Source organism: Microcebus murinus, chromosome 18, assembly GCF_040939455.1.
Source record: "Microcebus murinus isolate Inina chromosome 18, M.murinus_Inina_mat1.0, whole genome shotgun sequence".
Lineage (NCBI taxonomy): Eukaryota > Metazoa > Chordata > Mammalia > Primates > Cheirogaleidae > Microcebus > Microcebus murinus.
In genome coordinates, this window is record NC_134121.1 from 39,559,612 (window position 1) to 39,572,990 (window position 13,379).

Genomic DNA, 13,379 nt, shown 5'->3' on the forward strand with positions numbered 1-13,379 from the left:
TCCAATTTAGATATAAATACTATTTGCTCCCATAACTTCCTGCTATTTTTTGCAGGTATTGCACAGCTATAAAATGTGTGGGTGCAAGGGGGATGGAGGGAGAAGTCCAGGGTGGGCAGTGGATTATATAAGAATGATTGTTTCTTTTACCACTAGTGGTTGCCTGAACATAACTTCCCCCTTTAAAGCCTTGGTAAGAGCAGCTGGGGATAATGAACAGTGGTTAAAGATGCTTTGTTTTACATTCAGCAAAAAGGATCATTAACACCTCAACTGTTTTTTTTACCAAGCTTGTGGAAGGGCTCCTGCTGCTGTTGACAATCATGGTAACCCTCAGGGTAGCAAGGGCAGAGGGGTGTGTAATTCACCAGAAAATGGTATTCACTGATTTGGATTATGTGCACCACTGCTCCTCTCCATTCACGTGCTTAATTAAGAGCTGACAAGTACAAAATAAATGAAACTGCAATTCTTCACTGGAATTATCTGGGGAGCAAGAGAAATTCTGCCAGGAGGGTGCATGCCAGAAAAACTCCTTTATTACCATCTCCCTATTATATTTCCATTCTAGAGTCAGTGTTAATGCCACATCTCATTCTCAGGGGGGCAAAAGGCTTGAGTCCAAGAGACATCTTATTACAATGGTTATACAGGAGAAGGAGTAGTACAGTTTCATCTTCATTTTATCAAGGGTGAAATCAAAGCAAGGGACTGTGACAAGGACAATAGAGTAGGGCATAACTGGCAATCATATCAGGGAAAACTGTAGTAGGAACTGGCTCAACCTTAACCATGACATCATATTTCACATCATTCAAAAGTTTCTGTAAAAGTCTCTAGTGACCAGCTGGTAGACTGTCTAGGAGTCATTCCCATTTGTTCAGTCCCTGAGGGGAAAGCAAATGGAATTGCTTTCTTACAGTTCAATTAGGCAAATCTGGATGGAGGGCATTGAACTTAGTTAACAAAGGGTGCCAAAATCAACACTGCTCCTTTTCAAAATATGCATGGAAAGTTAGAGCAAGAAGTCAGGGCCCCAGGGTTCTCAAACTAATGCTTCATCACCTTTCTCCCCACCTCAAGATAACGGCCAGGACACTTTTCTTGAACAGGTAAGACAGGTAAAGCGAAATCATTGGTGAGGCCTGCCATTCTCACAGTCCTTTTGATCACACTTTCCCCATAATCTTTGTCCTTTTTTTTTTTTTTTTTTTTTGAGACAGAGTGTCACTCTGTTGCCAAGGCTAGAGTGCTGTGGTGTCAGCCTAGCTCACAGCAACCTCAATCTCCTGGGCTCAGGAGATCCTTCTGCCTCAGCCTCCCGAGTAGCTGGGACTACAGGCATGCAACACCATGCCTGTAGTATGGTGGCTAATTTTTTCTATATATTTTTAGTTGTCCAATTAATTTCTTTCTATTTTTAGTAAAGACAAGGTCTTGCTCTTGCTCGGGCTGGTTTCGAACTCCTGACCTTGAGCGATCCGCCCACCTCGGACTCCCAGAGTGCTAGGTTCCCTAATCTTAAAAATAAGACCATAAACTGAAGGTTTGTTTTAAATTACCTAAGTCCCTGAAATAGAAATTTATTTTTAGTATTAAAGAGATTAACAATAGTTGTCTCATTATTTTGACTTATCCATATTCAAACTCACCTGCTCAGAAAGTGGCAAACCCATAGAGCTTCTAACAATCTCTACTTAAACCATTAAAAAAGGACTTGTGACAATAAAAATAACATGCATAGGAAAGATCAAAGAGTTGAAAATGCCAATGAGAGACAGAGGCTTTCTGTGATTGAAATATTTCTGTCGATGGTTGAGGAAGAAGATGCTTCTTTTGGGAGCTGAAAAATTAAAATGAGAAAACATTGGTATCCAGATTGGATGTCCAAGTTCTTTGCTATGCTATTTTTGGCTAGTCTAATACAATCAACTGGAGAAAGGGGCCCAAGGAAAAGTAAGGAATTCTCAACCTGTGATCATCTCCAGCCCCAGAGTTAGGACTGAGGACTGAATACAAATACTCTCAAGACCTGACCTTGAAAGGCAGTAGGACAACTTACAAAACTAATCACTCAGTACCAAGTCAGGCCTGTTGTGAATACCCACGCCATTCCATCCCAGCACCCTTGTGCTAGAGACTCTTTGAAGAATGGGCACTATAGGTGAGAGGATGGTACATGTAGAGTTACGTGACTTAAAGGTAGTAACCCACAAGGATGGAAGTAGTAGCCCATAACACTATCCTTCAGATGATCAACACGACTCTACCTTTAGGGGCAGCAGCACAGAGGAAATAATTTCAGGATTTTGACTCACATAACTCATAGTAAAAGCTACAGGTTCTACTCTATAAAATCTATGTACAGCATAGACCCAAGAGGCTGGGACACTTATAGGGAGTGGCAGAACACATGGTCTTCAAAGATCTGCTTCTCTCTTTCTGGGAAGACCTTGTTACAAATCGGACATTTCAAACAAAGGGTCTGTATCCACTGCTGTTCCAAGATGTGATCACAGAAGCCATCAGCAAAGTCTGATTCGCAGATGGGGCATTTCTTGATGGAGAGCTGGGAGGAAGAGCGAAGGGTCAGTATAAATGTAAGTTATTTGTGGCAGAGACACGTTCATCTTGTTTTCCACTGTATCTTCAGTGCCTAGCATCAGTGGATGAAACAGAATGCACATTTGGAGATACTCCTTAGATTAAAAAGGGCAAATATTGCTGAATCGGTCCACATAGCGTCTATCCCAGAAGGGGCACTGGACATCCCTCGTTTGGAGCCACCTGGTTCATATCTCCTTCCTACCTATGCTACCAAACTCAGCTCAGAGGTGGAGGTCTTGGGCTTTCTTCTCCCCACCTCAATAGGCTGGCTCAGCTTTAGGCCCAGAAAAAACTGATCCAGGTGCCCTCTGGCGTTATCAAAATGAACCAGTCTCCCCATGGTTCTCCCATGAACTGGAACATGAAGGAAAATTTTCTCTTTTGATTTGATGTGAGCAATCTCATGAATCCAATACTTACCAGGCTGGGGGAAGAACTTTCCTGGATACCTGGGGAATTAAAAAGATTCCATTAAATAAAAAAATATCATTCCTAGATTCTCCACCTGTGCTCTGGTAGATATCTTCTGTAATTTTCACTGTTCCCTTTCTCCCCACTGCCTGCCTCTTTCCCATATGCATATATTTACTTCTAATAGAGGGGATCTAGGTCAAAGATAAGGAGAAAAGAGAAAAAATAATGAAATGGCATGTTCAATAACCATGTATATATATGCTATATAATCAGAAAACACAATAAACCTATTTTCAGAGTGGGAAAATAAATGAGATTTTAATAAAAATAATAACAGTTTAACAAGGAAAGAGTCTGAGAATAGATTTTAAGACTGCATCCATGCAAACACTTATTTTTCAAATTAAACGCTTAGACATATTTTTAAAGAAAAAATAAACTTGTTCCCCTGCCTGTTGCAAACATCTGGTTGTGATTTTTAAGATAATTCTACTGCTTTAAATTGCCTAAAAAAAGTAAATGAGATCTTATATCACTTTTGGAGACAAAAGAGAAAAGCTCCCTCTTTGGCAAGGACATGTTACCACAAAAGTCCCTGAGTACAAGCACGGTTTTGCCCCCATTTCATGTCCTACCACCTAGGAGTCTCTATGGAGCATGTTCCTGCTACTCTGGGTCAGGCCATCGGAATGGCTAGGTGGCATAACTTGCCCCTCGTGCTTCCATTGCTAAGCCTTAATTAGCTTTCTCAGCTTCGTGTGTATATATCTTCTACATAAAGACATTTCTCTGATTTATACATTTGGAATATAGCCACGGGACTCAATTTGTGTCTGCTGCCTCTAGGAGAATGATCTGATTTGCGTCTTCTGGATTCAGATTTATCTCTCAATTAACACTTCTTGCCTGGCAATCTTTCCATTGGGTCCTCAGCTCCTGCCCAGCAAGTCTTAACAATGAGACTGGTCTTAATTAGCATCTCAGAGAAAAAAAATTTAGTGGGGGAAAAGGATGCAGGCAGGGGTCTTCCAGTTAGAATGACGAGGTTGTCTTACCAGAATACGGGTTCCCATAGACAAGTCCTGGATTTTGTTCTGCACCTTCCTGGTCTGAAGTAGGCACTTGATAGGGCAAAGAGTCATAATCCAGACCCATGTAATTGAGCAATCTGTGGTTCTCCTTCTTCAAAAACTAAGGATAGAGCATTCACAGACATGTTGAAAGACAACATCAAGAATGGCCACTAGGAACTGGCTAAGAGATGCCATTATAGGTAATTCTCAATTAGCAATGTAGTGCCAGAGAAGCTCAATAGGTGGTAATCCACAATTCTTCAAAAGGGAAAGCAGCAGTTTCCATATTCCAAAGATCTGAGTTCTTTATATCTGAATTTAAATATATTTACTGAATTTCTTTTCTTTTTTTTTTTTTTTTGAGACAGAGTCTCGCTTTGTTGCCCAGGCTAGAGTGAGTGTTGTGGCATCAGCCTAGCTCACAGCAACCTCAAACTCCTGGGCTCAAGCAATCCTCCTGCCTCAGCCTCCCAAGTAGCTGGGACTACAGGCATGCGCCACCATGCCCGGCTAATTTTTTCTATATATGTTAGTTGGCCAATTAATTTCTTTCTATTTATAGTAGAGACAGGGTCTCGCTCTTGCTCAGGCTGGTTTCAAACTCCTGACCTCGAGCAATCCGCCTGCCTCGGCCTCCCAGAGTGCTAGGATTACAGGCGTGAGCCACTGCGTCCGGTCTATTTACTGAATTTTTAAAATATTAATACAAAATAGAATTTTAAATCTCTGAATACATACCACGTGAAGGGAGGACAAAAGTTGGGTGGATAAATGAGGGTGGCAAGATCTATATTAAGATTAAAACTGTTGTATATTATTGAAAGCAGAATATTTCTTTCAGTTGCCTTCCTATAACAATTTTCTTACCCAATGTAAATATTCATCTGAAATAATTTTTCTTTTCTTGTTTTATCCCGCCAAATGGATAAAGCAACAGACAGAGTGAAGGGAAGGGAGGGCAGGAGGAAGATAATGAGATAGAGAAAGAACGAGAGAGGAGAGAACAAGAAACAAGTGGCACAGACAGCATTTAAAGTTTCTAGAAAAAATAAAATCAGTAAACCTCCCTTAATATTTAAGAGGGCTTTACTATAGTTGTTAACAAATCTTCCAAATACCAATCTTTTCCATTGTGTTGCAAACTGTGCATGTACCCTGTCCCTCACTACCAGACCAACCCAGGAAAACAGGGATTTCAAACTCAAGGTATACTTATCTGAATCAAGAGAATGGAGACTGGGTATCACATCAAGACCCCATCTCTACAAAAAATTTAAAAAATTAGACGGGCTTGGTGGTGTGCCCCTGTGGTCCCAGCTACTCAGAAGGCTGAGGTAGGATCGCTTGAGTCCAGGAGTTGGAGGCTGCAGTGAATTATGATAGTGTCACTGCACTTCAACCTGGGCAAAAAAGAAGATCCTGTCTCTTTAAAAAAAAAAAAAAAAAGGGCAAGACCAGAAATAGATCCCAAAAGCCTTCTGCAAGCCTGACATGGTGGCTCACATCTGTAATCCTAGCACTCTGGGAGGCTGAGATGGGAAGATTGCTTGAGGTCAGGAGTTAAAGATCAGACTGAACAAGAGCGAGACCCTATCTCTACTAAAAACATAAAAAATTAGCCAGGCAACTAAAATCAGAAAAAAGAGCTGGGCGTGGTGACGCATGGCTGTAGTCCCAGATACTTAGAAGGCTGAGGCAAGAGGATCTCTTTTTTTCTTTTGAGACAGAGTCTTGCTCTGTTGCCTGGGCTAGGGTGCTATGGTGTCAGCCTAGCTCACAGCAACCTCAAACTTCTGGGCTCAAGCAATCCTTCTGTCTCAGCCTCCTGAGTAGCTGGGACTACAGGCATGCACCACCATGCCCAGCTAATTTTTTCTATATATATTTTTAGTTGTCCAGCTAATTTCTTTCTATTTTTAGTAGAGACGGGGTCTCACTCTTGCTTAGGCTAGTCTGGAACTCCTGACCTTGAGCGATCTTCCCGCCTTGGCCTCCCAGAGTGCTAGGATTACAGGTGTGAGCAGCCACGCCCGGCCAGGAGGATCTCTTGAGCCCAGGAGTTTAAGGTTGCCGTGAGCTAGGCTGATGCCACAGCACGCGAGCCAGGGCAACAGAGTAAGACTCTGTCTCACAAAAAAAAAAAAAAAAAAAAGACAAAATATTGGCATAAATGATATAATCAAAAGTAGAAATTATCGACAGGGAATTAGTGTTTAGTAGGTATGAAGTTTCAGTGTTACAAGATGGAAAAGTTCTGGACTTAACACTACTGAACTGTATACTTTAAAATTATTAAGATGGTAAATTTTATGTAATGTTTTTTTTTTTTTTTTTTTTTTTTTTTTTTTTGAGACAGAGTCTCGCTTTGTTGCCTAGGCTAGAGTGAGTGCCGTGGCGTCAGCCTGGCTCACAGCAACCTCAAACTCCTGGGCTCAAGCGATCCTTCTGTCTCAGCCTCCCAAGTAGCTGGGACTACAGGCATGAGCCACCATGCCCGGCTCATTTTTTCTATATATATTAGTTTGCCAATTAGTTTCTATTTATAGTAGAGACGGGGTCTCGCTCTTGCTCAGGCTGGTTTCGAACTCCCGACCTCGAGCAATCCGCCCGCCTCGGCCTCCCAGAGAGCTAGGATTACAGGCGTGAGCCACCGCGCCCGGCCTTGTAATGTGTTTTTACCACAATTAAAAAAAAAAGCAGAAATGATCACTTGGAAGCATAGCCTAGAAATGCTACAGGGAGAGCAGAGGTGTAGAACTGAAGCAGTACAGAGAGAGTAGCAGCCATAGTGCACAGACACCTATCCTTTGATGCTGGGCAAAAGCATGAGCGTGAATTCAAGTGCAACCACTTTATTTGCTGCCATATCATCCTCAATCAATTAATTAACAATAACTTAGTGTTTAACACACAGCAGATGATAAATATTGGTTGGATGAATGAACGAACTGATGAATGAACGAATACATAGCATTTATCAGGGGCCTACCATGGGTCCAGCACTGGTATAGACCACCACTTCTACTCCTGGTTTGGCAGCAGAGAAAAAGGAAAAAGTTGTACTGAAGGAAAGGGGTCCCCCAGCTAGCATAAAAATGATATAGGATGTTATATCCCCCAAGGCAATACTTACAATAGCTGTGAAGTTAAAAGCAAAAATAAGTTAGGTCTTCCTCAATGCTGCTCCTTCCCAGGTTAACTATTGCTATGCCAAACAAGTTTCCATTGTAGAACAAAGACAGGGTTTTGTGGTAGACTAGGAAACCAGATTAAATTTACTCTTTATTTAGCAGCATGTTTTACCCACTGTCCCAAAAAGAGCCATCCCCCCTTTTTTTTGAGACAGAGTCTTGCTTTGTTGCCCAAGCTAGAGTGAGTGCCGTGGCGTCAGCCTAGCTCACAGCAACCTCAAACTCCTGGGATCAAGCAATCCTACTGCCTCAGCCTCCCGAGTAGCTGGGACTACAGGCATGCACCACCATGCCCGGCTAATTTTTTTAATATATATTAAATTATTTTCTTTCTATTTACAGTAGAGACGGGGTCTCGCTCTTGCTCAGGCTGGTTTTGAACTCCTGACCTCGAGCAATCCGCCTGCCTTGGCCTCCCAGAGTGCTAGGTTTACAGGCATGAGCCACCAAGCCGGCCAAAGAAAAAGAGCCCTTTTATTTAACTTTTTATCACTACATCTCTGGGCCACCCTGCTCTTTCCCCTTAAAACCTTGAGGTTTTTTACTTTCTTTTACATACTTACATCATTTTCTTTTTCTATTCTCTCCTTCTCTCTCTGCAGAGTATCATATATAATCTTGTTCTCACCCAGTCTTCTTGACAGGTCAAAGTTCTCATCCTGTCAACAACAGAATATGAGGATTAGGATCACATATTCAATCTGGGTCCAAGGTGGGAGATTATAGAGGATCTGGCCTTCCAAAGGGGTGGGGCTGGGATGAGGGGAGAAAGGTACTATGGATGGGGCACTATAGACAAGTGACAGAGTAAAATGCCTGAAGGCATGAGCTGCCATTTTATGCTGGTTTCTTCTGGTTTAGCTGGGAGTATAAGTGATCAAAGAGAGAAAAAGTAAGCTTGGAGAACACCTCAAGACTAATTTCTCAGAATTAGGGATCAATGGAGCCTTGTTTAATCCCACCCAACCATGAAAAAAATCATATTTGTTTTATTTATTTTTTAATTAATTAATTTTTTTTTTGAGACAGAGTCTCACTTTGTTGCCCAGGCTAGAGTGAGTGCCGTGGTGTCAGCCTAGCTCACAGCAACTTCAAACTGGGATCAAGCAATCCTCCTGCCTCAGCCTCCTGAGTAGCTGGGAGTACAGGCATGCGCCGCCATGCCCGGCTAATTTTTTCTATATATATTAGTTGGTCAATTAATTTCTTTCTATTTATAGTAGAGACGGGGTCTCGCTCTTGCTCAGGCTGGTTTTGAACTCCTGACCTCGAGCAGTCCACCCGCCTCGGCCTCCCAGAGTACATTTTTGTTTTAAATAAACACCTCAGTCAAATGAAGCCTGAAGCACTTAGGTTTAGGAGGATGTCATTCCCTCCCACATCACGAGGATAAGCATGTGGACTCAGGTTACACGGAGAAAGAGGGAACGCTGGAAGGCATTTGTCCATGGCCATGAGGAACCCAGACTGGGGTCTTGGGCTTCCCCATGTGATGGGCTGACCTAACTGGTTTCAAGCTTCAGTGCTTCCCATCTCCTACCTGGGTACCTACGCATGCACACACCTCACAAACACACTTAAGCTAATCCTGCTAGTTGTGGTTTTTGTTCCATGATTTTTTATTTGAATGCTGGTGCCCAAACTGCTGCGTGCTTCTAGCCGACCCTGAGGTAGTAATGCGAGAGGAACTACCCGATGACAGTGCTCACTGCAGACTCCTTGCTCCCCATCCCCATCGGCTCCTGCCGGCTCTTCTGGTACTGCTTCACTTCCTCAAAAGGCAGAAATGAGAAAAGGCTATCTGAGTCTGCACAGAAACCTGCTCAATGGTTACAAAAACCTTCCCTGACACCCATGGCTTAGCCGAGGCCTACACTTCCAGGGACCCCCATGCTATTTAATAGTTTCTGGCTTTATATGATATCCCTCCTCATGTTAGCAGAAAGATAAATTTCTCTCCCTAACAAGGGTATACAGTTTTCTGGGCTTTTTCTAAGAACCACTGACCTTCACACCCCTTTTTCTCCTGGGCCCCTTATCTCTGGCACCTACCATTGCAGCAACCCTGAGTTGCCTGATCTGTTTGTGAAGTCGGTGACATTCTTTGTACTTCTCTAAGAAACAGGCTTTCCCGGCCTCTACCTTTGCCTTTAGGCGTTCCACCTCTTGCACTAACTGCTCCTCCACTGCTGTTTTCTGGTTCTTAGGCTCCTGAAGCATAAGATACATAGTCCCCATAGTTAGAGGCCTTTGGGATGCATGAGGAACAAAGAATTGCTATCAGCCAGGTGGGGAGTCTCTAGGTCTTACAAAATATTCTATGAAAACCAAGGAAATTTATACCTGTCACAGGGAGGTTCAAACCTTGGAGTGACTACAGATTATTTAAAACAGTAATGTCTTTGCTATATCAGATGTCATAAACTTGAATGTATAGGGGCAGGCAAGAAACGTAATGAAGCGGTGAAGACTGCAGCTAAATGGAGAACACATGACACATCTACTGGGCACAGCAGCGACCTAGCTAGCACCAGGTACTGCTGCTGTGAAGGAATGTGGGCTCAACGTTACCAGATCTTCTAATTTTTCAAAAGGAGCTGGAAATACAAAATTTTTATGGGAAATGTTCCCATTGTAAAATGTTTGTAACTAATTTCTAAAAAAAACATTGAGGCCAAATAAAACATTGCTGTGGGCCAACCTTGACTTGTGAGCTGCCAATTTTCAAACTTTGTTCTACTCTTTACCATATCACACTAAAGCATATAGTATCTTATATACAGTAGGTACTCAATAATTGACTGAATAATAATTGATTGGATGATGTGTATATGATGTGAGTTACAATCCCAACAGCTGGGTATCCCACAGATAGCAGGATTTCTCATGCGTTGAGATCAATTCAGAAAATGGGGCTTCCAGGTATCTTTTAGCACCATGAGGCCTCTTTTCCAACAATATATTATAGGAAATTATTAGTCAAGTAGGCTTTCATTACTGTATTACTGAACTCAGAATAATTTATAATAATGATAATTGCTAATATATTAATTACAACAGAATTTGCTTTGAGTGGTGTATTTTCCTGTAGTAGAGCTCTTTGTAACCATTCATCTGCTGCTCCCACAGTAACTCCATAAGGCAGGGTAGGGGCTATTCTGTGCAATCTCCAGTCCAAGGATCTGTTTACTATAACCTATTAAGAAGTTTAACACTCAATATTCCTTTATCACTCATCACACATTAGAAACGCCCACCTCTCCTAAACATTTTGTATGTGGTAGATTCTCTGTCCTTTTGGGGGAGAAAGCAAAATATCCAGAGGTGAAAGCTATTCCAGTCTGCCTTACTTATCCTCTCCATCACTGACAATAGACCCTTCTCCCATCCTGTCTTCAGGCTCCCTCCCACATAGCCATCCAAAGACAGACATGCCGTTAACTCCTGTTGCTTCTTCGCTGCAGCACTTTCTTTGTGCTTCATCTCCTCCACTGTCTGCTCCAGCTTCTTCTGGTGCTCCCTCTGCACAAAAACAGATGTCAGTATCAACGCTGGGAAAACACACACATGCACCAGGGAGCTGATGAGCAAGCAGGATGCAGAGGGAGAGGCAAGTCTTCTCTTGTTAGTTTCTGAGTAAAGCCATGAGATACCTCCTTTCAGATGGCTTTCTCTGAGACCTTTCTCAGAGCCAGTGATACATACGTGTACAGAAAGAAATGATGTATGTTTTCTTGCAAATGCCTAAAAATGTTACTTTCTCCCATGATTCTACCTGTTCAGTTAAACTGAGGAAGAGCTGGCCATTTTCCTTTTTCAGATGCTCTAACTGCTCTGTCTTATCTTGAGCTCCCTGAACAAGCTTCTCCATTTCTTTCTCTTGAGTTGATAGCTGTGCCTAAAGCAAAAACAGAATATAACCAAGATATAAGAGAAGGAAAACAAAACAGGAACAATGCTTTTTTTTCCATGTACAATAACACAAAGAGATGTATTTCCCTAGCAACTCCTAAATTTCCCTTAAAACTCCTTTACTTTTCAGCTCTACTTTATACCTGAAAATCTAAGGCTCAATTGAGTCTTAGATGAACCACTCTTTAAAGTCCCCAATGCATAGCTTCCTAAGAGTGAAAGCAGTTCTGCTATCTGCTTTATATTCTAGGCTTTTGAGTTAGATTTTTTGAAAAGATGAAGCTTTAGTCATTGATATGGACTGTCATCTATCTTAAGAGCTCATGATAAATATAAATTGAACAACTTATTAAGTTCCTTATGGACCATGACTGTTAAAAAAATGGGAATGGAAAAATGGGAGGGAAAAAAAAGGAATGGGTAAGGGGCTTACCTGGTTCAACAATGGAAAACACATTACCTGAAACTTTAGTCTGATGTTGTGAAAGGTATGCCATTAGACACTCACCACAATGAAATGCATCTTTCTGGGCCACCAAATTGAAGTGACCGCAAGGCTAAGAAACTATCCTTTGGTAAAGGTATGGTATAACCTACCTGAAGCTGATCCACTGTTATTCCCATCTTCTCGTTTTCTGAGGATACCTTCTGGTTTTGCTCTTTCAGGCTGTGGAGGTGGAGATGACCATGTGAAATATTCACTGCTTCCAGGTCAGCTTCTCTGGCCTTAAATGATTTCAGGCTGGCTTGGCTCTATGCCTGCACAGAGTTATTTTAAAATCCACTAGTCTCCACTGTAGTCCTGTTTTGGCTTCCTGACCCCAAACAACTGCAAGTGTTCAATGCCTAAAGTTAATATTTGAATTTAGATCATTTCTCCTGACTATTCTGATACCAATTCTCTAACCTAAAATTAAAGAGCTCATATTCAAAGGGGGAGAATCATACCTATCATTGTCCTAACAGTGTTTTCTAACAAATTCCAGAAATCTAATCTGATTCTATGTAAGAGTGGCTATAATATAGCAGCTGCTCCCATCCTAGAATTACAGGACACACTCACTGAAGCAGCTCTGTCTCCCAATAGTCCTTCTGCTCTTGCACTTTCTGTTCCAACTTCTTATTGATGCTCTGGAGTGTTTCTAGCTCCTCCTGTGGGTTGAAACATCATCAAAGGAACAGATCACTTCTAAGATAGTTTTTGTTTATTGAGCACTTACTATATGTCAGGTATAGCATGACACAGCAGTGAATGAAATATCCAAGCAAAGAGATTTCCATACTAAAATGTTTTTAATATGTTCTTCCCATGTTAAAAATGCATCTACCTTAATTTCTCTTCCACTGGAACTTGTATTTGTCCATTAATCCATCAAACAAACATTTAACGAGTGCCTACTACACCCCAGACACTGTTCTAGCACTGTAGACACCCCAGTAGACAAAACAGACAGGCCAGGCTGGGAGTGGTGGCTCGGGCCTGTAATCCTAATACTCTGGGAGGCTGAGGCAGGAGGATCACTCAAGGTCAGGAGTTTGAAACGAGCCTGAGCAAGAGCGAGACCCTGTCTCTACTAAAAATAGAAAGAAATTAATTGGACAACTAAAAAAATATAGAGAGGCCGGGCGCGGTGGCTCACGCCTGTAATCCTAGCACTCTGGGAGGCCGAGGCGGGCGGATTGCTCAAGGTCAGGAGTTCAAAACCAGCCTGAGCGAGACCCCGTCTCTACCATAAAAACAGAAAGAAATTAATTGGCCAACCAATATATATAATATAAAAATCAGCCGGGCATGGTGGCTCGTGCCTGTAGTCCCAGCTACTCGGGAGGCTGAGGCAGGAGGATCGCTTGAGCCCAGGAGTTTGAGGTTGCTGTGAGCTAGGCTGACGCCACGGCACTCACTCTAGCCTAGGCAAGAAAGCGAGACTCTGTCTCAAAAAAAAAAAAAAAAAATATATATATATATATATAGAGAGAGAGAGAGAAAAAATTAGCTGGGCATGGTGGCACATGCCTGTAGTCCCAGCTACTTGGGAGGCTGAGGCAGGAGGATTGCCTGAGCCCAGGAGTTTGAGGTTGCTGTGAGTGAGCTAGGCTGATGTCATGGCACTCTAGCCCAGTCAAGAGAGTGAGACTGTCTCAAAAAACAAACAAAAAACCAAAAACAGGCCGGGCGCTGTGG

At 42.2% G+C, this 13,379-nt stretch overlaps 1 protein-coding gene across 4 annotated transcripts in view; it reads right to left on the reverse strand.

Moving 5' to 3' along the window:
• Positions 1-517: 517 nt before the first annotated feature.
• The window catches only part of CALCOCO2 (calcium binding and coiled-coil domain 2), a 29,580-nt gene continuing 16,718 nt past the window's right edge, over positions 518-13,379 (reverse strand). For 2 of the 4 annotated variants that reach the window (XM_075994500.1, XM_075994501.1), the window contains exons 6-13: positions 12,261-12,349; positions 11,795-11,864; positions 11,061-11,183; positions 10,721-10,807; positions 7,849-7,944; positions 4,077-4,212; positions 3,028-3,056; positions 518-2,569 (exon numbers count right to left, since the gene is read on the reverse strand). In XM_075994500.1, the coding sequence (XP_075850615.1) occupies positions 2,393-2,569; positions 3,028-3,056; positions 4,077-4,212; positions 7,849-7,944; positions 10,721-10,807; positions 11,061-11,183; positions 11,795-11,864; positions 12,261-12,349 (807 nt within the window). In that variant the 3' untranslated portion in view covers positions 518-2,392. Of the gene's footprint in view, positions 2,570-3,027; positions 3,057-4,076; positions 4,213-7,848; positions 7,945-8,977; positions 9,058-9,337; positions 9,497-10,720; positions 10,808-11,060; positions 11,184-11,794; positions 11,865-12,260; positions 12,350-13,379 lie in introns of those variants that run through there. The other 2 variants (XM_075994503.1, XM_075994502.1) reach the window with 2 other exon arrangements.